Source organism: Macaca mulatta, chromosome 2 (assembly GCF_049350105.2).
Source record: "Macaca mulatta isolate MMU2019108-1 chromosome 2, T2T-MMU8v2.0, whole genome shotgun sequence".
Classification (NCBI taxonomy): Eukaryota; Metazoa; Chordata; class Mammalia; order Primates; family Cercopithecidae; genus Macaca; species Macaca mulatta.
In genome coordinates, this window is record NC_133407.1 from 24,163,300 (window position 1) to 24,188,983 (window position 25,684).

Consider the following 25,684-nt stretch of genomic DNA (forward strand, 5'->3'; position numbering starts at 1 on the left):
GGTGGGTAAGTTCAATGAGTCACTTCTTAAGGAACTGGAAATTTGGACCTTTGAGCAAAGTCCTCCCTCTTTTTTTGTCAAATGTTGACTAATTTGTTATTAATATTATATTTAACATTAGATATTTATTCTTGATATTTAATACTAGAAACACCAACCAGAAGACTGTAGATTCTAATTCAGGGTGGATTAGGCCATCAGGATGCCAATTAAGTCTTCTGCCAAAAACATCAGTGCTAGTTCTCAACTCAGAAACATGTTCATACATTTTGTTGGTATCACAGTGATGGAAGGGCTGGGATGCTACTGGCCTTTAGGACATTCAGAACAAGGACAGTCCTGCACCCAAACATTTGTCCTGCCCCAAATGCCATAATGTCCTTGTTGAGAAACACTGAAAGAGTAAAAGAAGGTCTGCAGGTCCTCATGTGATAATCCGGTTCAACTCTCATTAGGAGCCAAAGCCCTGTTTGGTAAAGAGAAGACAATACATTTTTCTGGAGCATCTCTTTCCTTGCTATTGGACAGGCCTGGCAGACACAGCAGACTTCAAGTATTTGAGATTTCTGATCATCTTTTAGTCACCTCACATTTCTGCAAATTTTTTTTCTTTTTTTTATTTTCTCGCTTCTGGTTTTAGTATACTTACACTCTTCGGAGGGTTTTAGCATTATTCTTTTACAAAATGACTTTCAAAAAAGTGGCACCCAAAGCAATGACTTGACTGAAAGTATATGACTGAGAAGGGCCTCTGTTGCTAGACTCCCATAATAGAGAGTACAGCTGAGATGTCCACTCATCCCCAAAAGGGAGTTATGCTACAGGTGTGACATCCAGAGCAGTGGATGTCCTTGCCCTCAGTTGTTTGAATACACTGAGTTTGCCATAATGCTGTGCTCCACAACCATGCCAGCTCCATTGGAACACGTGTCAGCTTTTTCTCAGTGATGATCTTTTTCCCTGAACAAACAAGGGGGTATATGACCCATTCTCTGAATTTTATATGAGTGATGGGGTGTTTTGTCCCTTCTGCTCGTCTAGGGGATCTGTCCATCGAGTTTATGAAAACTGTTTAGTATGCTATAACATGCATGTGCTAAAGCATATAAGGCTCCACTTTTTTATGTAGTTGTATACCCAAGTAACTACCACTTAGAAGAACATACAAAACATTTCCAGCAACCCTGAAGGTTGCCCGTGCCCCTCTCTGTCACTGCCTGCCCCATACCAGGGTTACCACTTTTCTGAATTTCATCACCATTGATAAATGTTTTTATCTGTTATTGAGCTTCTTTTACATATTACATAATACACATTCTTTGTATTTGACATTTTTTTGCTCAATATAACATTTGTAAGATTCATACCTGTTGTTACATATGTCAGTATTTTTTTTTATTGCAGAGTAGTATTGAGTACATGGATATACCATAGTATGTTTATTCATTTTCTTGTGTTACAGAAAACTGGGTTGTTTCCAGTTTGGGACTGTCTTTTGGTGGACATATGCATTTCTCTTGGATATAAATCTCGGGAAGGATTTGCTAGGCTATAGGGTAGATATATGTTTAATTTTATTAAAAACTTTCAATCAGCTTTCCGAAGTGGTTATAGAAATTTACAGTGCCCCCAACAGTGTAAGAGAGTTCAGTTGCTCCATATCTTCTACAATACTTGATAATGCTGGTCTTTTTAAATTTTAGTCATTATAGTGGATATGTAATAGTCTCTCATTGTAGCTTTAAGATGCATACTCCTTTGCATTTTCACCTAATATAAGTGAGTCATAAACATTGAATGTCATGTAGAAGCTTTTAAATTATTGGTTCAGGCTACTGTACGTGCAATGGTTTTTAAGGGATTACTAACCCTTTTAAGGAATCCTAACTATTTCTCTTTCCAGAGAGAAGTGATGTATAATTGTACAATCATCTCAGCTTAGTCAGATGTGAAAATTCCTCAGCCACATCCCTAGTGTGGTATCCCCATGGCATGGCCTTGGTAAACAATGCACAGAGGAGGACCCAACATTGCTACCATAGGTATTTGGCAATGAATTTGCTTCTACATACACAGGGAATCCTGTCCAATAATATCCAGTGAGCATTTATTGAGCACATACTTTGTTCCAGGCACTGTGCTGGGCATTGAGAAAGCAACAGGGAGATAGACACAGTCCATCTCTCTTTTGAAAGACTCACTGTCTAATGAGGGGGTGGGAAAGTGAACATACAGTTGTCATGCAGTGTGATAAATGCTTTGCAAAATGTGCATGTATTTTCAGGGGGCTTGGAGCAAAGGTCCTTGAAGAGAGCAAGAAAAAGTCTTCCCAGGAAAAGTGGTCACCTGAGTGAGTGTTACAGCGAGAAGGGGGGCATCCCAGGCAAGGCAGCTACCAAGCAAAGGTGTGAAGGTGAGCTTCTGCACAGGTTTCTCGAAGGTTGTTGGTACAGCTGGAGCATAAGGCACACGCAGGAGGCACTTGCAAAAGATATAACCAGGATGCGTACAGGGCTCATTATGAAGGGTGTACTTAAGTGAAAATATATTTTGCAGAATTTCAACCCAGAGAATCTCCCTTTTGGTTTACCTGCAAACAAAAAGAATCAATACTTCCTTTTGACTATCTCTGAACACTGAATTTTGGCTTCTACTCACTTTTTGAAGCTAAATTGTTTGAAGTTAGGCCCCTTCCTTCCTTCCTTCCTTCCTTCCTTCTCGTTCATTCATTCGTTCATTCTTTTTTGAGACAAGGTAGAGTACCATCATAGCTCACTGCATCCCTGACTTCCTGAGGGTCAGGTGATCCTCCCCCCTCGGTCTCCCAGGTAGCTGGGACTCCAGGCGCACACCACCATACCTGGCTAACTTTTTGCATTTTTAGTAGAGAGGAGATTTTGCCATGTTTCCCAGGCTGTTCTTGAACTACTGGGTTTAAGCAGTCTGCCCACCTTGGCGTCTCAAAATGCTAGGATTACAGGCATGAGCCACTGTACCTGGCTGAAGTTAGACTTCTATCTCTTTTTGTGAATACAGACATATTTTCTATTTAGCAGTTTAGAACCAATGTGAATTTTCCCATATATGATAGTCTAAGAATTGAATTATAGTTTCTTAACTAGGTTTTTGTTTTGTTGTGTTGTGTTGTGTTTTATATGCCTTCCAGACCCAACACCCTAGCCAGTGCAATGGCTCTGAGTGTGGCATAAGCCCACTTTTAGTCTTCTTATGGAATTGAGTAATGTTCTTGGTGTTAGCATCTCTCTTTTGATTGGAGGAGTAAGGCAGACACTTACATTTCTAATAAAAGATCAGCTTGTTGAAATTAAACCAGTCCTGATGGTGTCGGGAACCTTCTGCCCTGAGCACAACAGAGGCAGCCATGGGGTATCATAATTACCTCCATTATATTTAACAAACACTCAGGTAGCATGCACCTCTTTTGATTTTCCTTGCAGTATTCCAGCTACGTAGCAACTTGTTTACTTCTCACAAGCACCCTAGAGTTGGAAAGTTTCCACATATGGGGAAACTGAGGCACCAAGATATTAAATAACCTGCTCAAGCCACAGGTGGAATTTGAACTCACACGCTCATATTTGTAGACACCATACTATGTTGCTTCCTTTTACTTATAAAATATACAGGATCGGCCGGGCGCGGTGGCTCAAGCCTGTAATCCCAGCACTTTGGGAGGCCGAGACGGGCGGATCACGAGGTCGGGAGATCGAGACCATCCTGGCTAACAGGGTGAAACCCCGTCTCTACTAAAAAATACAAAAAACTAGCCGGGCGAGGTGGCGGGCGCCTGTAGTCCCAGCTACTCGGGAGGCTGAGGCAGGAGAATGGCGTAAACCCGGGAGGCGGAGCTTGCAGTGAGCTGAGATCCGGCCACTGCACTCCAGCCTGGGCGACAGAGCAAGACTCCGTCTCAAAAAAAAAAAAAAATAAAATAAAAAATAAAAATAAAATATACAGGATAAACTCAAAGGAACAAAGTTCATTCAGCGAACCTTTGTTGAGCAACTGCCTGGTGGGTGAGTCAGTGACACCTTTGCCCCAGAAACTCTTAACCTATTTGGGGAGACAGATAGTAATAAATGTTTGTAATGCAATGTTAACCTGAGGAGGAAATTCACTAACTTTGACTGAGGACGTTAGGGAAGGGCTTCTGCCTGAAATACAGGCTCAGCCTTCATGAAAAGGAGTGAACAGACAGGGCAGTTCTGAGTCGTGATAAGGCAGAGCTTGTGTGGGAGGTGTCAAGTGTGCCGAGGGGTGGGAGGTGCTTTAAGGTGTGCTGTGGAGACTGAAGTTAGGAATAGGACTGGTGGAAGGTGGTACTTGGGGCTGGGTGTGGGGGTCTTGTATGTGCGGCTGAAGAGTAGGACTTTAGCTTGTACCTGGTGGGAAGTCATTGAGGGTTATTAAGTAGAAGAGAGAGTTGATAAACCACCTTCTGGGGAGATCCGGTTTGGATAACATTGCCATAATTCAAGAGAGGATGTTAATTTGCAGTGTAGGTTATTTAGAATCTAGGAGCATCAGGTGAGTTGACAATTAAATGTAGAGTCTGAACTGTAGCATGTGGTGGGGGAGGAGAATAATGCTGAGCAAGAGAGAGAGAAGGAAGAAGAAAGGGGGGGAGTGTGAGCACAATGTCTTCTGAAAGGAAAAAGGAAGGAAGGAACCAAGGGAGAAGGGAAAAGAGGGAGAAAAAAGGAAGGAAAGGATGGAAAGAGAACAAAAAAGAATATGCCAGTATGTTTAAAAATATATTATTATGATGAAATGTTATTGGTATAATTGTCCTGTGGTTCAGGCTTTTAGAAGTATGTGCTCAGCCAAATTTTGTTTTGGTGGTTGACCGGCAGCTATTTTCATGACTCTGTAGTAGCCCATTGAGATTACTTCTGTCTAAAGATACTTTGTCAGGTTTATGTAAGACTTCATTTAGGGGGCATTGCCTTGGCATGCAGGCAGCTTGCAGGCCTTACCCACCAGCAGAAACATGTTCTCTGAAGAGTGCAATAAAGCATTTTAAATTCATAGCTGGGCACCTCAGGAGCAAACAAGAGCTGCCACATGGAGCACTTTCAGAATAATGCTTTCCTAAAAAAAAAAGAAAGAAAGAAAAACCCAGAAGCAGCAGAGATATTTGAAATTCATCCTCACAATTTTCAAGTCTGAATCATAATGGCTTCAAACCCAAGGACACTTTAAACATATGAGGATCATAAAACCTTACTTTAAGCCAAATTATCACTGCTCTCTGTGCCAGTTATAAGCAGCATAATTAGTGGAGTGAACTACTTCTCCCTGCAATTATTATTATCAGGCTGGTGTAAGTATATTGGAGTTGAGAGGGGAGTAAAGTTCCAATCGTAACAGGGTCTGTAGATGTGGATAAGGTAGCATGTCAGGTGTTAGCTGTCCAGGCAGCCTCCCGGTGCTATAGGAGTCCCATTTCACTAGGGGTTTAGGTTACCACAAGCTTTGCTCATCTTCCGGCTGCAATGCTGGCTCCTATAGCGGGCCGCGAGGCACGGTGTAGAATCCTGAGCCAGAGAGGGCAGCCTGGAGTAGTGAGCTGTTTGTCTGGGTGCGTTATGTGGCAAAATCCACACAGCCATGACGCCAGCCAAGCGTCAGTCACCACGGGCCTCTAAGGTGCATTTCAAGAACATATAATTGGGATAGCTTAGCCGCGTAAGTGTGGGACGTGGCTTTGGGTCCCAGGCAGTTTATTTGTTTAGAATGCCTTCATTCTATCTGACTTGGAAGTAGAGAATAAGAAGCTCATGCTGAGGATGTAGCGATGTCCACAGGTCCTGAAAGCCCAGAGGACAGCAGGGTAAGTGTGAAACCACCCCGGTGATGCTCTCTGTATGAACACGGAAGGAGACTGTGTTGCAATTAATGTGTGGGTCAAGACATGTCCATCAGGGCATGGGCTTCCAATGGTCAACTTCTCTTAAAATTCTTATGTATCCTTCCTAAGGGTGGGATTACATAAGCGTACTTGTCCAGTAATTCTCATGTGTCCTGAATTGGAGTTAAAAGACAAAGAAAATATAATTCCTAAATTTCAAGCTTTTCTATTGGGGGCAGGGAGAGGAAGGAAGGTAATACAGCGATGTGGATTATAATGTTGTGTTTTTTAAACTTTAAAAATGTTAAGGAGACTTGTAAAAGGAAAATAAATTAGCTTCCTATTCTGAAATAAGACCCTGCAGGAATATATGAATTAAAAAACAATGTAATCCATTCCTAGTACCATGCTTTGAGAGACATTTGGTTTCCTCGAGTACCACACTTGAGAGGACAACTGGAATATGTTGGAAAGAATGGCTCTGTAGAGGCTGAGGGTTTGGGGTGTTCCATGTTATAAAGAAAGGCTGAAAGAATTGGGAGTGTGTGATCTGGACAAGGAAAGACTGCAGGAGTGAGTGCAGCTATTTTTAAGCATGAGAAGGACTGAAGCACAGAGCAAGGAAGACACTTGTCCTGTATTTCCCTCAAGAAAAGAGTTTTATCCTTTGGGAAAGAGGGATACCTTGAGCTTTAGATGCACCAAGACCTGGATTTGGATGCAGACGTGCTTCTTCCAGCTGTGTGTCCTCGAACAAATCATTAAATCCTGCCAGATATCCGTGAAATGGAGATAAAAATCTGTCATTAGGTGATGGGGCTAGTTAAATGACAGCAGGTGTATAAAACGCCTATCTCAGTACTAGAGTAGATTATGAACAAAAATATACTTTTCTAAGTCCTTCTCAAAGGTCGTGAATTGAAAAGAAGAACAAGAAAAAGCCTAATTCCTGTCTCTGCATAAGTTCTTCATGATTATGTTCCCTTTTTACTGTGAAGAATATTAGAGACAGCATTCTAGCTTTGTGTGGGAAGCTACAATAAATGTCTAACTCCAAATTTGCATCAGATTTATATTTCTGAAAAACTTTAAAAATGAACTGAAAGGTGATATTATGGTATCTTCAAGTTTTTTTTTTTTAAAGCTTTTGAACCAAACTGTGAATGAACAGTGTAGAAAAGGAAATGTACTTGAAATATTTCAAAGCGTTTTCAGTGAGGAGAAACTTATCCTCAATTTCTATTTAATACAAGAGGAAATGAGGTTGCATTTTAAGGTAATACTTAATAATGGGAAAGAAAAGTAACTATATATCAAGTGAAAAGGGATAATATTAAATAATAATAGAGCGTATAATAGACATTAAATGCCTTTAAGAACTAGAGAGAAACATATTTTTCAATGGCTTTTGGTAATGGGCTTTTTAAAATGTTCAATTGAGATATGAACTGGAGGATGTGAACATTTAGTCCCGTGGGTGGCAGGATATTCTTAGCAGCTTCAAGGATGTTTGCTGCATGGGAATTGTCTTTAATTCCCCAAGCAGCAAATTTGATGGAGCACTACATTCAAGGCATTGCTGGATGTGAAAGGGGTCCCTCACCTTCAAGGAATGTGAGCCAGGTTGAGGAGTTCGGCACATACTCCTGAAAAGATGAGTGGTGCAGGCAATGATGTCCCACGTGGTTGAGAGGAAAGAGAGAAGGCTGGAGATTGGAGCTGATGACAGGTTTCATGGAGGAAGTGAGGACTGAGCTGAGCCTTGAAAATCAGGAGTTGCTGTCTTCCCATCTCAGTAAATGGCAGCACCATTCACCCAGGTATTTAATCCAGAAACCTAGAAATCATACTTGCTTCCTGTTTCTCTCACCCCCAAATCCAAACTCTCAGCAACTCCTACCTATTCTGCCTCCAAAATAGATCCCGAGTCTGCACACTCCCACCATCTCCATTTCTGTCCGCCTGGGTCAAGCCACCATCCTCCCTTTGAAATGTTTCAATGGTCTATTAACTGGTCTTTCTCTTTGGACTTTTGGATCATCCTCCAACCCATTTTCCACAAAGAAGCCAGAGTGATGAAGTCACCACTGTGATTTAAACTCTTTAAAGGTTTTCCATTAGACTAAAAATAAAATCTTTGCTCCTCCACATGGCCTACCAGGCCCTGTGTGATGTGGCCCAGACTCACAGACCTCACCCCCTCTTCTTCTCCCTCACTCACCATGGCTGAGCCACACTGGCTTCCTATGATTCTTTGATCTAGGTAGATGTACCAATGAAGAAAAAAAGAACGTGAAAATTATTGAAGGCTATGGAAGGAGATCAGTTCACAAAATTAGCAGGAGAGCTCAGTTTTCTGTAATGATTCTGCCACACAAATGTGGGCATATAAGTAGGAAGCATGGTTGGATTTCAAGGACCTCTGGGAAGGATCCTTTTGTATCTCAAAACTTATCTCTTTCACCAGCTTCATTACATTATTTGCCAGGATAATATACTTCATTAAATTCCCACCTATGAGGAAGTATGGTCAGTATTTACTCTGTGCCAGGTACAGTGCTAGGTACAAGAGCTATGATGATGAAAAAAATAAAAAGAAAATAGATATGAGGACTCTATTTTCTTGCTGCTTTTCAGACTACTGGGGACCCAGACAATTACCACAGAAGATAATTACAACGAGGAGTTTTACAAGGTGCCATGAGAACACATGGGTGGGGCACCTAACTCTGACTTGAGAGGTCAGGGAAAGCTTCCCAAGGGAAGCACGTTTAACTGAGAATTGAAGTAGTGGGAAGTAGGGCAGAAGGCAAGGGCAAGCATTCAAGTTTTCTTGGCAGGGGAAACAGTACATGCAAAAAGACAGTGTTAAGGGAAAACATGACACTTTCATGGAACCCAGAAAGGTTCAGGATGGTTGCAACACAACAGCATGATGGAGGAATTGGAGAGAAGAGGAGCAAGGCATGAGAAGTAATTGGTGGCCTGTGTGTACAAAGCCTCATAAGCCATTGCAAGGTCTTTGGACCTATTAGTAGTAAATGAGAGGTTTTAAGCAGTGAGATTACGTAAGTGTTGTAGACAGCTCAGTCTGGATAGAGTATGAAGAGGGGCTGAGGTTGGCAGGCCATTTGCAAGGCTGTTCTATAATCCAGATGAGAAATAATGTTGGTATGAACCAACATTGAAGGAGCAAGGATGAAGAGTCCAGAAGAGAGATTTAAAAAGGGGAATTCACAACACTTGGAGATTAACTGGATGACATAGGGGTGGAGATGAAAAGAACAATAAGAATGATTCCTAAGTTTCCACCTCCCAGGGGACCATTTGCTAAGATCCAGACTCAGGTGTAAAAAAGAGGCTTAGGGGAAGACAGGGAGATGTCACATCTGCTAGTGAAATGCCTTTCTTTTTTCTAGTGTAAGATCAGATTTCATTTCTTAAAAGAGAATGGGCTCTGGAAATTCTGAAAATAGATGGATGGAAGAGTCTATGAAAGATGGAGAGGAGAGATGAGAGGGCATCATAGAGAACCATCGAAATCCTCCTACTTTTGCTTAAGCCCTGGCCAAGATGTCAAGCAACTTCTTCTTTCATTAATACACAGTATTTAAAAGAAATATTGCATCTTCTAGTTAACCGCAAAGCCTTTCCAACTCCATTTTTCTGTCCTGCCTGGGATTTACATTTTCCTCGATCAGAATTCTATCTACTTTGGACAAAGTGATTGTGGCCCCTTGAAGAATAAAAGTGTTTCCTCATTCCAGCTGGCTTCCCATCCCTCTTCAGCCATACACAGATCCTCATTTACATTTTGGATGAGTAAATGTCTAGGCTGTGTGGTGTTTTATAAGCTTAATAGACTTGTGAATGTGGGAGAGACAAACACAGAGAAAGATGACCATAGATATCTGCTTGAGACACCACCCAATTAATGTCTGTGACATCATTCCACTTTAGTTGAAGGCTTCTGAAATGAGTAGCGCTTGTTTTACCTATTATTTAAACTCTCATTAAACAATGTCCTTCCATGAGAAAGAGAGTTCCTTTTTGAGCAGGATGTTTGAACAGCAGCACTATTGACATTTTGGACCAGATAATTATTTGTGGTGGGGAATGTCCTGTGCATTGTAGGGTGTTTAACAGCATCTCTGGCCTCTACCCACTAGACGCCAATAGAGAACCCCCCATACCCAATGGTGACAATCACTATGTCTCCAGACATTGCCAAATATCCACTGAGAGATAAAATTGCCCGTCGTTGAGAATCATTGCTTTAGAGCAGTGATTCCCAAAATGTGGTGCTCAGACCAGGAGCATCAGCATCACCTAAAAACTTGTTAGAACTGCAAATTCTATGACCCAAAACCAGACCTACTGAGAAAGAAGCTCTAGGGGTGGGTCCCAGCAATCTATGTTTAAGGAGCCCTCCAGATGATTCTGATGCACACTGAAGTTTGAGAGTCACTGCTTTAGAGCAAATGAGTGGTCACTGAAGTTCTGGAAGAAGTAGTTGTTTATGTAAAGACAGGTTTGGAATAAAGGAAAGTCTTCTCTCTTCTGTTTTCCTTTCTCTTTTAAGAAATGAAATCAAAGTACATCATTTTTATTTTAAAAAGCAAAGGTTTTTGGTAAATCGTTTCCTATCATGGAAAATTCTTATAGATAGAAAATAATTTTAAAGTCACATGAAAAGTTTGCTACTCTGAACAGAATTCCTTTTTCCCACGTTCACAAAGATTAAACAGTAAGTAGTAGCATGATTGAATAATCACATTGACAAAGAGAGATTTTTAAATAAGCACATAGAGGAGCATTTTGTAAGTAGAATAGAATTGTGACACGGAGCTTCCAAGGTGATACATGGCTCCCATTTAGGGTAGCAAGCCCACTTGCCTGCCCCAGCACTCAATAGCTTTGGGGAAGCAAAGCCAGATGTCTGTGCAACGCAATCCTTTTCTCTATGTTCTTCCTTAACTTTTCCACTTGTTTGTTTACTTACCCCTTTTCTACCCAACACAGCACTGAATAGGGGAATGGAGTTTTTTAATTTATTTAATCAGTGGTTTTATAACACATCTTACATATTTTACAAGTTCATATCAAAGTTCTATTTTTCAAGTGTATTTTCAAAATCTGTGCATTGCTGAACAATTTAGTAATGTCAGTATCTTCCTTGAAATGCTTAATGGATCCCTGAATATTAAATTAGATTCCAAAAATACTTCTATCAGAAAAGGAAATGATGCTCCAACTTAAATAATTATTTTTAGTTAAAAGCATAACAAAATAAGGAAAATGAACTTAGCAAGACATTATTAATTTATTCATTTTTATGTATTGATTTATTCAAAAGATATTTACTGAATATCAACTGTGTACCAGAAATAAGACAAATACAGTAGATATTTTATTACCTCGTGGAGCTTACATTTTTTCTGTAGGCTAAAGGGAAGGGGTGGAGAGAATAGACAGAAAACAACTCAATAATTCAAATTTTGGATTGCACCCTGTTAGTGGGTTATGAGATCCAGTTAGTGGGATACAAACAGCTTTTGTGATTGCTCCTTTAATTAGCAAACTCAAATAGAGTAAAGAAACAAAACTTTATTCCACTAGCACTTCTTAAGTGTGTTGTTTTCAAACTATTGTTGCAGTTATGTGTGTGTGTATGTGTGTGTGCATGAATCAATGTAAAACATTTCTCATTATGAGCTTATAAAATTTGAAAAATACTGGAATTTTTAAATACTTAAATAAATGAATCATTTTAAATTGTAATACATATACAAAAAGGCCAAGGAAGTAAGGTAGAAAATAACAAAAATGTGAAGTACAAGGAGGTAGAACCCACTTTTGCTGTGTGGTCAGAGATGGCCTCTCTGATGAAGCAGTATTCCAGCTAGACCTGGCCAAAAAGCAGGAGCCAGAAGGAAGAGCTTTCCAGACAAAGGGAGCAGCAAGGGCAAAGGTTCTGTTTGGGGCCTGAGTTGCTTGGGTATGGCAGTTTAAATGGCAAAGAAAATAAACAGTTTATTTCTTTCCTTCCCAGGAAGGAAGATTCTAGAACTTTTGGTTGATAGAGGCACAAAAACAAAAGGGGAACATAAACCTATTCCATAAATGAAGAAGAGTTTCACTTCAAAGGCATAGAAAATTTCCAATTCAAATAATTATAGAAAGAAAACATATTCAATTAAAATTGAGCAAATATTCATTGAGTTTATACCATGGGCAAAGCATTAATTATGGTATATTTAAAGATGAACACAAATTTTAAAATGTAAGTATAGAGTTCTAAGTACACATCTACACAAAAGACCAAAGATTACAATCTACCTATTAATAAAACAATTTTCCATTCTCCTGTTTAACAAGGCAGTTTTTCACATGCCTCAAATTTACTTTTGTCTATTTGTCTTTATAACAAAGATTTCATTCACTCCAGAATTATGCCTATTTAGCTACCTACTGTACTTTATATTTCAAAAAAGAGGGATGTTCTGTATCCACCAGTGATTTTACATAGTAGGACCTCAAACAAGGCTTGGCAAAGACACTTAAAACTTTCATAACACCCTAACCTTTATGAATTCTTTCATAAAATTCCAAATTTTAAAGCCTGCATTTTGGTAGTAGTTATGCCTATGTTTCTAACAAACTAACCATTATTGTTATTCATAATATCATTATTTTAGTACATTCTAACTCCTTGCTATCTCCCTTAGTAAGTTCAACTGTCTAGAACTTCTTTTGTTTTAATTTTTATTTTTTTATTTTTTTTCTTTTCCTCCAACTTTTATTTTAAGTTCCAGGGTACATGTGTGGGAAGTGCAGGTTTGTTACATAGGTAAACATGTGCCATGGTGGCTCTTATTTTACAGTCCTACCTAACATCCCTTCCCCTACCTTTCTGACAACTTACAGCCTGCTCTTCTTCAAAACTCAACCTCTCACTTTCTTTGCTGGGTGGGCAAAATTCACAGGCTGTAGCAATGGGACAAAAGCTATTTCAGTGGTTGCCCGTATGTACTCATAGTCTTAACTTGACCACAATGAACTGTGGAAACAGGCCATTAGCTAATGGCCTGAAACCCCTGGGGGCAACCTTTTATACTTCAGCTCAAGGCAACTGGAACCTGGCAGAAATCTTTGAGTATGGAGAGAGTGAAGTCACAGGGAAATTCTTGAAGGACCCTTTAAGCAAATGGTTTGGGACAGCAATTTGCAGTCATATCAATAGTTTACTAAATATTCGTATTCTTTCCAGCAGTAATTTTGGGATCTTCTGGAATGCTTCTGAAAATATTTCCTTAAAAAAATCATCCATAATTCAGAAATACATTTTGGCACAGAAAGTTATTTGTGGCATTATTTGTATTTGGAAATCAGCCAAATATCTTTCAATAGGAGAATGTTAAATACATCATGTTATATCTACATGGTGAACCATATAAAGTCGTTGAAAGTGCTGTTTATTAAGAGGTTATAGCATGGGAAAATGGTTCAGTTATAATGTTAGGTGGAAAAGAATAAAAAGGGAATTTATTTAGAATTTCAACTATATAAAACAACAGATGCATAAAAAACAAAAGGAAATAAGAATTGAGAGATCTGGATAGTTGCATTACTAGTGATTTTTTAATGCTTTTCTGTAGTTTTAAATTTTTTCTCCAATGAGCGTGTGTTCCTTTTATGTTCTAAACAAATAAACTTTAGCTCAGACTTTACCATGTTATTTCTCTTCAGTAAATTTAAAAATAATTCATGGTTTCAGATAGTGTTCAGCATACACATGGCACTGTGTAGGATATCAAAATTTGCTTGCCAACATCAATGAGTATATACTTGTTTAGTCTAATTAAAAATTATTGCCAAGTAAGAAAGTAACATTAATATTTTGATTTATTATTATATTTATAAAAACAGCCAAGAACTCTCATATGAGGATTCATTTTTTTATTTTGAGAAAAAAGGAATGATCTGTAATTGTGGTTTGCTTTTAAAGTATGACTTTTTTTAGAACCAGATATGATAGACTAATTAATTGGCTCCTAATAAATAGTGTGCCTCCCTAAGTGATTACTAAACTCTCAGTTAATTGTGGGAAAGTAAAGAGAAAACTGTTTACATCCAGATAGATTTTAGCTCTCTTGAGAAGTTTCATCAGACTCCAACTCTACATGGTTACAGGGTTGTATATCACATTCTGCACAGTAATGTGCCAATTCAAGGACTTTGAGCAATGGGCAGGAGGCAGAGGGTGTAAACCTAACAGTTTGTTTCTTGACCCAGTAGCCAAAATATGCTATGCCTTAGAAAAAACTGAGACCAGTTGTTCTGATCACCTTGCAAATTTTGTGATGCAGCCACCACCATTCCTGTAGTCCAAATGAGCCAGATACATGCAGGCAAATACAAAGAAAATGTATGCTATTTTTCTTTGGGAGAATTTTTCCCTTGTTCCCCAGTCCATTTATAAATCCTGCTCTCAGGGAATCTATATTTATGACAACCCAATCATCTTGGCCTGTGCACTGCATCTCAGTGTGAGGAACCAGAGCCCTCTGTGGAAGGCAGCTTTATAGAGGAGACCACACTGTTGACAGATTCCTGCCTCCTCCCCGTGGGTGGTCTGAAGCAGGGAAATCTGAGCTTTCCAGTGCAGGCCTGGCATGTGCCAGGAAATTTAGATTCGGGGAGCCGCTATCTATTACAGTTATGAACCTTCCGAAAACCAGAATTGCAGGTAACCAATATTCCTTCTGCGTGCCAAAGCAAACCCCAGGCCCTTAATCCTCAAATGACTGACTGGGCTATTAATATTAAAATTGTTTCTATTATACAGCCTGGGTAAAGATTTGTTAGTTTCTGAGGTAAAGCAACAACAACAATAAAATTGAAGGACTTTTACTTTGAAACATGTCTAAATTAACAAGAGGAGGAAGTATGTTTGTTATCTGTTGGAAGAAACACTTTTAGAAGCCCATTGGGGAGGAGATAGACTCAGATTTCTTGGGAGTCAGCCCAGTCTTGGAAAAAAAGTTCTAAGAATTTAGTAGGAGATGCCAAGGCACGATTAGAGGAAGGTAAACCTGATTTTGAATGCTGCATAGAACTCGGTATTCTCGGGAAAGTTCCTGAAATTTTCTGAACCTTTTTGTCCTCATCTAAAACATTGAACTAATAATAATACTTTTTATGGTAGATACAGAGGGAAATGAGAGAAGAATGGGTGTGAAATGCCTGAAGTCTGTGGTGTGAAATTCACATGCCTCTTTACCTCATTATTAAAATGTATTAAAATGCTTCCAACCCACTGTAACCAGTTTGCTTTTACAATGAAAATATACTTTTTCTCATTTGGTAATGAGAATGCAGTATGCAAATGGCCATGTCTAAATTAGTTTTGGATCAATTACCACTTATGATTTCTACCATTATATAAGCAGCTACTAATATTAATGCCAGTAATTGTAATCCCCCTTGACCTTACCCTACACATACAACTTCTATTGCTAGCGGAAGTCCCAACCCTAGGGTATTGATGCTACATCCACCGCCCCTACCCAACCTGTAGCCTTTTGTATATAAGATGTAGACCAGCTACCTCTACAGCAGTGGTTTTCACACTTTAGCATGCACTTGAATCATCTTGGATTCCTGGATGCCCAACCCCAGAGTTTCTGATTCAGTAGGTCTGTGGGGATGACAGATAATTTGACTTTTTAACAAGGTCCCATATGATGCTGATGCTGAGACTGCTGATCCAGGAAACACACTATCAGAACCACTGATCTATATAATTCATAAAATAAACTCAGGAGGTTTTCATATTTTTCAATCGGCTAGACTAGTTTAAGTAGCATTGGAATTATCTGTTCTTTAAAAGTTAAATGGAACCCAGCTGTGAAATTATTTAATCCTGATACTTCCTCCCGCCATTTAAATGATAGACTTTTAATCACCATTTCCGTCTCTTCTTATTACATTTTAGTACTTCCTCTTGGGTCAGTTAATTTCTGTTTTGCTAAGAAATCATCCAGTTTTTCTAGGTTTCACATCTATTACAATGGGGTTAGTTCTAGTACTTTCTTAATAATCATTTTCATCTTTGTGCACCTGTTTCTCTCTATTTGCTCAATCCTAGTATTTCCCCCTCTTCTTCCTTTAATCATATTCATAAGATGGTTATATATTTTATAAAAGAACCAGCTTTTGATTGTATTTGTTCTTTCTATTATTTTTGTTTTCCACTATATTTCAGCATTTATCTTTATTAATTCCTTCTTCATACTTTATTTAGGTTTATATTTTTGTTCTTCATGAAACTTATTAAGGTTAGTACTATGTTAACGTCTTAGTTTTTCAGTAATGAAGGTATTATAGCTATAAGCCACACATTTTTCCTCTGAGTATAGCTTTAGCTGTGTTTCATAACTTTGGATGGGACATATTCTCTTTTTTATTGATACTAGATAGCTTATGATTTTAATTTTGCTTTTCTCATGAATCCTACAGCTATTATAAAGGATATTTCTTATTTTTCAGGTAGATAAAATTTACTAGCTATTGCTTTATTTAAAATCAATTTTATTTGCTTATGATCTAAGATTATATCCTATCAAAATATCTACTTTTAAAAAAATAAGTGAAGGTGTTCGTTTTAACCTTGTGATTTATATTTTATTAATATTCCATGGACAATCAGAAATCTATTTTATTAACTCATATGACATGAGTTCTGTGTACAAATCTATTAGATCGAGTGTGTAGAATATGTTATTCAAATATTTTTGTCCTTTCTTGTATTTGGACTCCTTGATCAATTATGAAAGTTTCAAAATCATTTCCCAAAGCTAATATAATCTTTATTCAAAACTCTGACCAAGCAAATACACACTAAAAAAAAAAAAATATGAGCTAATTTCACATATACACATAAGGGCAAACTTTGGAATAAAATATTACCAAGTAAATTCCAAAGCCATCTCAAAAAAAAATAATGCTGTATGATCAAGAAAAATTTATTCCTGGAATTAAACATGGTTAAAAGTTAGGAAATCTATCGAAATATTTGTCTGATCAATACATTAAAGGAGGAAAAAGATGGTAAAAGTACATGTAGAAAATGCATCTGTAAAATGCAGCAGCCATTTTTTAAAAACTTAGTTGGCCTATTTTTCTGTTTCACTTAAACATGATAAAGACGATCCACCAAAAACTAACAAGTAACAGAATTCTAATGGCAAAACTCTCAGGCTCCTTGTAGTAAAATTAGGCATAAGAGAATGTATCAATTATCTCTTGTCCCAGTAATGTTGCATAACTATCAAACCTCAATGACAAGTGACAATTAACATGTGTAACTCACAGGGGGGATCAGGGGATCTGGACTGGGCCTGCTTGCACGTCTGTGGTCAGCTATAGATCATCTCAGCAGCTCTGAGCTGATAATCAGGCATGCGCACGTGTCTGGTGTCTGGGGCTGGCTAGCTGTGGGCTGATTGAGGATGGCCTCTACTAAAACATCGGAAAAACTCCACAACATGTTCTCTTCCTGCAGCAGGCTAGCCCAGGTAGCGGCCGAGAAGCAAGAGCAAGCCTAGTGTGAGAAGCACTGTTCAGGCATCATGTTTGCTGACCACCCTTTGGCCCAAGCACTCACCTCACTAAGCCTAGACTCAAAATATGAGGGCACTGCAAAGATTCACAGCAAAGATTCATGGCACAGGGCCTGGATACAGGGAGGAGTCTCTGTAACTTTTCTTTGTGTTTGTTTTATCAAGTGAAAAACAAATAAGGATCTGTGCTTCCACCAACATTATTCATCTTTGTTTCAGGGGTCCCTGTGAATTTAGTGGGCCAAGAGGTAATTGGCATAATGAATACAACCAAATGAGAAATATTACCTCTTTTGTTGATGACGTGATTGTATACCTGTAAGAGTGGGAGGACTCCAGTAAAAAACTGGACTGCAACCATCAGTAAGAATATTTGACAAGGCAGTTAGACTAAAAAATAAATGTAGAAAAATCAGTAAGTCTTCTTTATACCCATTCATTCAACACATATTTATTAAACACTCACTGAATACTAAGCATTCATCTGGTCCCTAGAGCTACAGTAGTGAACAAAAGAAAAAAAGTCCTTTTCTGCATAGGGCTTATATATATTAGTTGGGGGTAATGGAAAATAAATGACTAGGTAAGCCAGATGGTGGCAAGGACTATGGGAAAAATATAAAGCCAGAGAAGAAGTATAGTAAATGCTTAGCCAACGGAATGGCTGGCAGTCAGTGGTGTGTTGTTTTCTATGAGGTGGTTAGGGAGGGCTTCACTTACAGTAAGTTAGCATTTGAGCAGAAACTTGAGGTTCGTGAGGAATTCTGCTATGCAGACAACTGTGACAAGCACATTCCAGTTCAGGCAGAGTGAACCGCAAGTTCAAAGGCCTTGAGACACCGTTGTATGTGGTATGCTTTATTTACAAGAATTATCAATTACCAATGGAGATAGAATTTTCACCATAACAACATAAATTGTAAAAGACTTAAGATACAACAAAAAATAATGATTTAAAGGACATAAAACAAAATCTGTAAAAACCTAAGGAAACTATTTAAAAAACAAAACAAGAACAGAGGAGGCTAACTTGTCTTTTATCAGGTACTTGAACATATAGAAGTGACTAAATCAAAACAACCGGATATTGGCAAAGGAGTAAACAAATTGATCAGTACAGCAGATTGGAGGGTACATCTAGAACTAACGTTGTAGATGCTAATACTTGCTAATATGTTCAAAAATGAATGACAGGTGGATAAGGGTACACATTAATTTAAATTAAGCAGCAAAGATGTATTGATTTGCTATTGCTGCCATAACGAATTATCACCAACCTAGCAGCTTAGCCAACACCAAGTTATGGCCTTACAGTCTGTAAGCAAGAAGGCTGATACAGGTTCACAGGGCTTAGATTTCAGCCTGCAGCCTCTGAGGGAGAATCAACTTTCTTGCCATTCTCAGAGGTCAGCCATACTCCTTGGCTTCCTCCCTCCATCTTCAAAGTCAACAATGTTGCATCTCTCCAACCCGTCTTCCATAGTGACATCTGCCACTCAAGGACTCGGGTGACTCGATTGGGCCTACCTGGATAATGCAGAATAATATCCCCATCTCAAAATCTGTACCCTTAATTACATCTGCAAAGTCCCTTTTGCCATTTTAGATTGCATTTTCACAGGATGTGGCAATAAAGTCATGGACTTCTTGGGGAACCATCTTTGTGCCCACCACAAACATTTTAGAGAAAATTTGGGAGAATAATTTTATAACCCAAGTGTCAGGGGAATGTTTATAATCAATATGGAGCTAATGAATAAGGAATGGATAAAAAGATAAGCATAGTGTACCATGTAATTTTTTTAATTGCATGACCAAACATATCATGAACAAACTCAAAAATACAGGCTAGATAGGTGTCTTACAACATGTGGCAAAGTGTTAATGTCTGCCTTGTCACAGCATTCATAAGAATTAGTAGGGAAAATGGGGAAAAGCTATGACTAGTTAACTCACAGAAAAGTACATTCAAATGATCATTAAAACCACATGAAAATACGCTCAACCTCAGAAGTTTTCAGAAAAACACAAAAGTTTATGGTAACAATGAGTATATTTAGTTTCCTAGGGCTGCAGTAACAAATTACATGAGCTTGGTGTTTTAAAACAATAGGAATATACGCTCACAGTTCTGGGGAGAGGAAGTTTGAAATCAAGGTGTTGAGAGGGCCACGCTCCCTCTGAAGATTCTAGGAGTGAATCCCTCCCTATTTCTTCCAGAGTCTGGTGGCTCCAGGTGTTCCTTGATTTATGAATGTGTAATTCCAATCTCTGCCTCCATCTTTACATGGCCCTCACCTCTTCTCCCTGTGTCTCCCCTCTGTGTATCTCTCATAAGAACACTTGTCATTCAATTTAGGGCCTGCCAGATAAGCCAGGATGATTTCATGTAGAGATCCTTAGTTATACCCACAAAGACTCCTTTTCCAAAATAGGTCATATTCGTAGTTTTGGGGGATTAACACATGGACATATCTTTTGGGGGTCTACCATTCAGTCACTACAATGAGATACCCCTGCCATCAAATTAGTAAAATTTTAACTTTTTTCATTGACATATTCAAGCTTGTAATATATTCCAAATACAAATCTACCCAGTATATGTATTGCAAATTTAAAAAATAATTAGTAAAATTTCAAAGGAGTGGTGATATCCACCACTGCAGTTAGATGAAGAGATGGGGGCAGTCTAATACATTCCTGTGGTCTTTGAACTTTTGAAAAGCAATCTAGCAAACTCTATTAATAAAAAACACAGAGAGATATCATATATGACCCAGCTTTTGGAAGCTAGCCCATAAAAATAAAAGCATTGATATGCAAAATTCTGTGTACAGGAATTTTATTGCATCATTGTTGTGGGGAGGGAAAGAAGAATCTGGAAACCAAGCGAATGCCTAGAAATTGGGGAATAGTTGGGAAATAAATGTGGTGCATCTGTATCATGGATATTGCATCCTGTATCCATACAGATTTGAGAACTATATGCATGGATAAGTGTTAGGTTTTATCATGGCCAGAGTGATTGGTAGACCATGCGAGAATCCATGTTTGAGTGTTTCAGTGAAAAAGATTCCTTTCTTTTGAGTCACAACACCTGGAATAGTGTGTCAACTTTGTCCTTAATTCCTGGTGTAACTGAGCAAAGTCACGTGTAACCAGCCACCCTGGGTCTCTGGTTTCTCAGCCTCAGGTGAGGAGGTGGCGCTGCCTGTGAGTATATGCTACATTCCAGGAGTAGCAAAGTGTTCTGCCCTCCCTCAGGCATAGGGAGAATATTGTTTTGTGTTGACTGGACAGATCTAGAGATGTAATCAGTGGCTTTTGAAGAGTCATTGCTGAGTAAGTGAGAAAAATTGTATGCCATTTAGTCTAAGAATGGAGAGTCAGTGTTGGGATGTGCAGCTCAAAGCTGTCCTGCTCCTGTTTCCTGTAATTCCCCTGGAGTATTTTCAGCACTAGGAACACACTGAAAAAGTACACTGCTTCCTCCTCCAGAGAAAACCACATGCATTTAAAGGTATAAACTCTGGTATGTTTGAGGGGAAAAAAAAAAAAAGCATACTTGCCCAGAAACCTCAAGGCTTCCTGGAATTTCTGTTAAGAATTCAGATGTACTGATGATAAATTTCTAAATACCACAATTTCAGCCAATTCTATTAACAAATAGGAAAAAAAGAAAGTTTCTATGATCACAGGGACTGTTTTAAAAAATTGTGGGGGAAATGCAGTTACACTTGGTAATCTGTGAAAACCAGAGATCAGATAGAGTTCTTGATCTTTTCAGATTTTTTGCATATTGTATAGGATACAGCATCGGGTCTGTACCAACTCCAGGACACTTAGAAATAAGTTATTCACGTTAAATTTCTTGAAAAGCATCCAAAGATCAAGTTACTCATTCTCCTTCCCCCAGGCAAGGCTGGAGAACTACCCAGTCCAGGGTCTTGGAGGTCTTTCTTATTTTTAAAGAACCCTTAGTTATAATGCATGACTCTTCATTTCCTCTACATTTTTATTTTATTCTACAGTGTACGTAAATTACTTTTCTAAGCAGGAAAAAGAATTAACTTTAAAAACTTATCTATATGATTTGAGAACTTTAGTTCATAAAGTATTTTGGAATGAATTTTTTAAAAACAATCAAATTAGTCACAATCCACAATCATGTCGAGAGACCTTTTTCCATGCTGATTTTTACAGGAGGTTAAAGTCTCAATTGGTTACAAAGGTGAGAGACAGTGTGCATGCAGCAATGGAGGGAAAGGCCTTCCATGTAAGAGGATCATGAGGCCAAATCTTGGCAATTCACTTCCTCCCTAAGGCTCTATTTTTCCATCTGTTAAGTAGAGATGACGATAATTCTTATCTGTACAGAGGTGTTACAAGGCTTAGGGTAAAAAGTATTTGAAAATTGTACCCAGTAACTAACAATCTATGAAAATGAGAGACAGTATTTTTTCCTGGCCTCATTTTCTTCTTCCTTGTTTAAAATAATCATAAAGAAATGCAGTACAAGATGTGTTAGGCCATTTGTCCTCAAAATACTATGGCCTGTTAATGAGACCTGAGTAATTATTTGCATGAAATTAAGTCAACTTTACTGCAATTGTACTGAATTGGAACAAATAAAACTTCAGGTGGGAGAAATGTTAGAATCAGGTTTGTGGTTCGCATGGGGCATAGGTAGTACCTACAAGGGAAGGATTGTAGGGGATTGGTAAGCTTCAGGTTTTTGATCTGGGTACCAGTGACACAATTTGTGATCCTTCATCAAGGCACACTTTCAATCTCTGCATGTGTCTATTTTTAAGTGTGTGACACTTTAATAAAAAGTTGAAACCAAAGTAAGTAAATATCCTCTATGTAGTCTTGAACGGACCTGTGCAAGACCTGTTTTCTCACATTTCATATGCACAACATCAGAGAAGAAATAGAAACTCGATGCTTTAGAACAAGGTTTTCAACTAAGGGCTGGAATCAAACTGACCTAAGAGTTTATTAGAAAGTAACAGGAAAATCTGCCCCCAGAGATAGTGATTGAGTAGGTCTGGGGTGGGGCCCAGAAATGTGTATTTTTTAAATTCAAAAGTTAGGAACCACTGCTCTAAAGTCTAAAACACAGGCTCTTACACGTGCTACAAGTTGGAATCGCCTGAGGAATTTAAAATACATTATGGGCTGGGCCCTAAACCCACAGCTTCTGATTTAATTGGTCTGGGATGTGACCTGAGCATCCGGATTGTTTAAAGCTCCCAGGTGATGATAATGCGCAGCATCGTTTGTGGAACAGCTCTCCGAAACGGAGGGAAGGAGCTTGGAAGTCTGTTACAGCTACTTATCAACAGCAGGTGAGAACAGTGAGGGAACTTCACATCATTTAAGTGCTTCAAGACAAATCCACCAGCATCCCACCATTTATTTACCTGGCCCGTGCATTCCACGTAAGGCAAATGTTTATTAAATGTTTCTATAATGAGTATGCATTTGTTTATAGGGCCTTCATAACTTGTCTGGGTCATCGTCCTCTTTTTAGCCTGTAAATTTCTAAATGGCAGGGGCAAGAACAGGAGAACTGCTTTGTATAAGCAACTAAGTGCTACAATTAAATAGATGATCACAGTAATGCAGAAATTCCTTTCTGCAGCTCGCCAGAGAGGCAAACTCCAGCATTTTATATTTCATCTGCCCCCAGTGACTTCACTGTAGGAAGAGGAAATGCAGAAAAACAAACGTCTTGAAGACTGAATGCCTCTTATTCACAGAGGTTAGCGTTAGACTGTTGGAAGTAATGTATGTATTCCAAAATTCAGTCACTGTGGTGATAAGAAATGGTTGTTTTGATGGAAAAAGTTTATGTTTCCTATTACTCACTCACCACTTATACTTCTTATTAATTCATTATCTCCTTTCTAACCCATGGTTTCTACCTTGCTTTCAGTGCCTTCAAAAGATGTCTTCCCTCAGATATGCCTTGTGATTTCTCATACTATGCGGGGAGAGTTATATGGGGTTAGAAGTACTAGGGCCGCTCGTCATTTATCAAGGAAGTGAAAGTTGCACCTTGAAATTCACAAAGATTCAGAACCCAAAGTTTGAATCATTTTACCTATTTGAGAAATCATCTTGCTAAAGGGCTCTTCAGCAGGAAGTGGCAAAATCAGCACTCAGTTCTTGCTGAGTTCCCTGAAACTCAAACCTAAAGTGTGTGGATAGCCCTGTTTAACTGACATCCCTTAAGAAGCCATGCTCCTTTGCCAGGAACATCCTACCCCTCCTTGGTACTGGAGTTAACTCCTGATCACCCTCCACAGGATACCTCCTTTATGCTCTCCCGGCTCCCCAGAAAGGAAGACAAGGGCTTGCTCTGTTCTCTGTACTCTTACAGTACTTTTGTTCATGTATTGGTCATAGGATGTGTCACAGTGTGTTATAAATATTTATCTTCTGGTCAGGCTCTTCTGTTAGACCTAGGCTTTTATTAGTGGAGGGAAACTTACTCATATTCTCGGTCTCTGAACTCAGTCCTGTGCCTTGGCACATAGTAGGGGTCACACCACGTAATTACAGTAGACGGTGTTTGCAAAAGAATTGCCCATCCTAACAATTTGGCCATATTTATTAGCAGGAGCTTTGGAAAGTAAAGCTTCTAACTGAAGCTGACATTATCCTAAAATAGGAAGCCACATCAACGCTGCCTTTTGACTCAATAAATGTCAGATCTTATTCCATCCAAATAACTCCTGACTCTCCAACTGAGCTCTAATGGAAGATCAAAGAAACTCTAAGAGCTGGTCCTTTTCTCCATTTCAAGAAGTGGGTTAATGCTTATAGTTAATTTTAAGCTCTTGACTCTAGGCTGGAATGGCAGTAAAGGCATATCTGACCTTTAATTCTAAGTGAAATAAAAAGACTGGAGAGTTGTTATAGAGGCAAATGTAGGAAAGAGAAAACTAAGTGGAAATTTGGGGTAGGAGGAGCAAATAACCTTTAGATCAGAAGGACCTAGATCACCTATCTGTGCTGTCCATTACTGCAGCCATTAGCCAAAGGTGGCTATTTTATTCAAATGTAAATTAATAAAATGAAACAAAATTAAATGGTTGGTAGCCACACAGGGCTAATGGCTACCATACTGGAAAGTGCAGATATAGAGCACTGACATTATCACAGAAAGTTTCACTGGACAGTGCTTGATAAATTCCATCCCTTTACAGATAGGGAACCTGACAACTGGAGAAGTTCACGGACTGGCCCAAGGATTCTTAGTTGGCCTAGACCTGAGACCCAAACCTCAGGAACCCCAAGCTGACCTCATAGCACTCTGTGATATAGGGTTTTCCTAAGCCAAAGAAAATGAAGAGGGCTAGCAAGTTTCAATTCAATTCAAAAGTGCAAAGTAGCCACTAAGTAATGTTATACTAGACAAACTTAACTGAAATAAAATTTGCAAGCAAAAGAAACTCCTGGCACAATAATTGTCTTAAGTGGAACACTTAACTTCTGAACAAAAACTTGTCTTTGTACTTATGTCAAAACACTAAGCTATGTCACAGTAAAAAGTACCATTCAATCACTCAATTTAATGTCAGGTGAAGAAGTTGCATACTAATCAATAACCTCAGATAAACACACTTGTGCCTATTTAAATGCCTGCCCTAGTAATTGTATACTGTATTATTATGTAGTAAAATAGTCCCCAAAGCAAAATGTACCTTCTTGCATCTTCTGAGTATACATGCATGCAGTTAGGGCTATCACTTACCATCTTTAGATATTAATTACTTGGCTTTTCCAAATTTTTATATATATATATATTCAAGATTTCTTTTTCATATTTCTATCTTGAGCTAGTTTCAATAATACAATGCTGTGCCTATGTCTGATCTCCTATAAAGAATATCAGCTCCCCTTATACATTTAGATCGGGTTTCCAGGTGGTGAGTTTTCCGACCTAGGACAGCATTTAAAATATAAGTATGTGAGGAATTTGAGTTGGTGTCATAGTTACAGGGACATTTTTGGACATAGTATTTCGGAAAGCTAACATGGATTTTATTGAATTCACAGGTGATTTCTTACATTTCAGTGAAGACATCTCTATCCTGTTTGTTTTAGCACCTTGGATGATTGTGCTGAGAGTCAGTGTATTATTAGAAAACAGCATGCTGCTAGCATTAAGGGAACG

The 25,684-nt window shown here is 38.7% G+C and overlaps 1 protein-coding gene across 48 annotated transcripts in view; it reads left to right on the plus strand.

Moving 5' to 3' along the window:
• THRB (thyroid hormone receptor beta) overlaps positions 1-25,684 on the plus strand; it is a 370,608-nt gene that overhangs the window by 173,600 nt on the left and 171,324 nt on the right. For 21 of the 48 annotated variants that reach the window (XM_077991377.1, XM_077991390.1, XM_077991375.1 and 18 more), the window contains one exon: positions 2,285-2,413. The exons of 25 other annotated variants lie outside the window; for them this stretch is intronic. Coding sequence is in view for 1 of the 23 variants with exons in the window: in XM_028843634.2 (XP_028699467.1) it covers positions 2,009-2,042; positions 2,285-2,413 (163 nt within the window). In the remaining 22 variants the exon portion in view is untranslated. Of the gene's footprint in view, positions 1-1,901; positions 2,043-2,284; positions 2,414-25,684 lie in introns of those variants that run through there. 2 more of the 48 variants (XM_077991394.1, XM_028843634.2) reach the window with 2 other exon arrangements.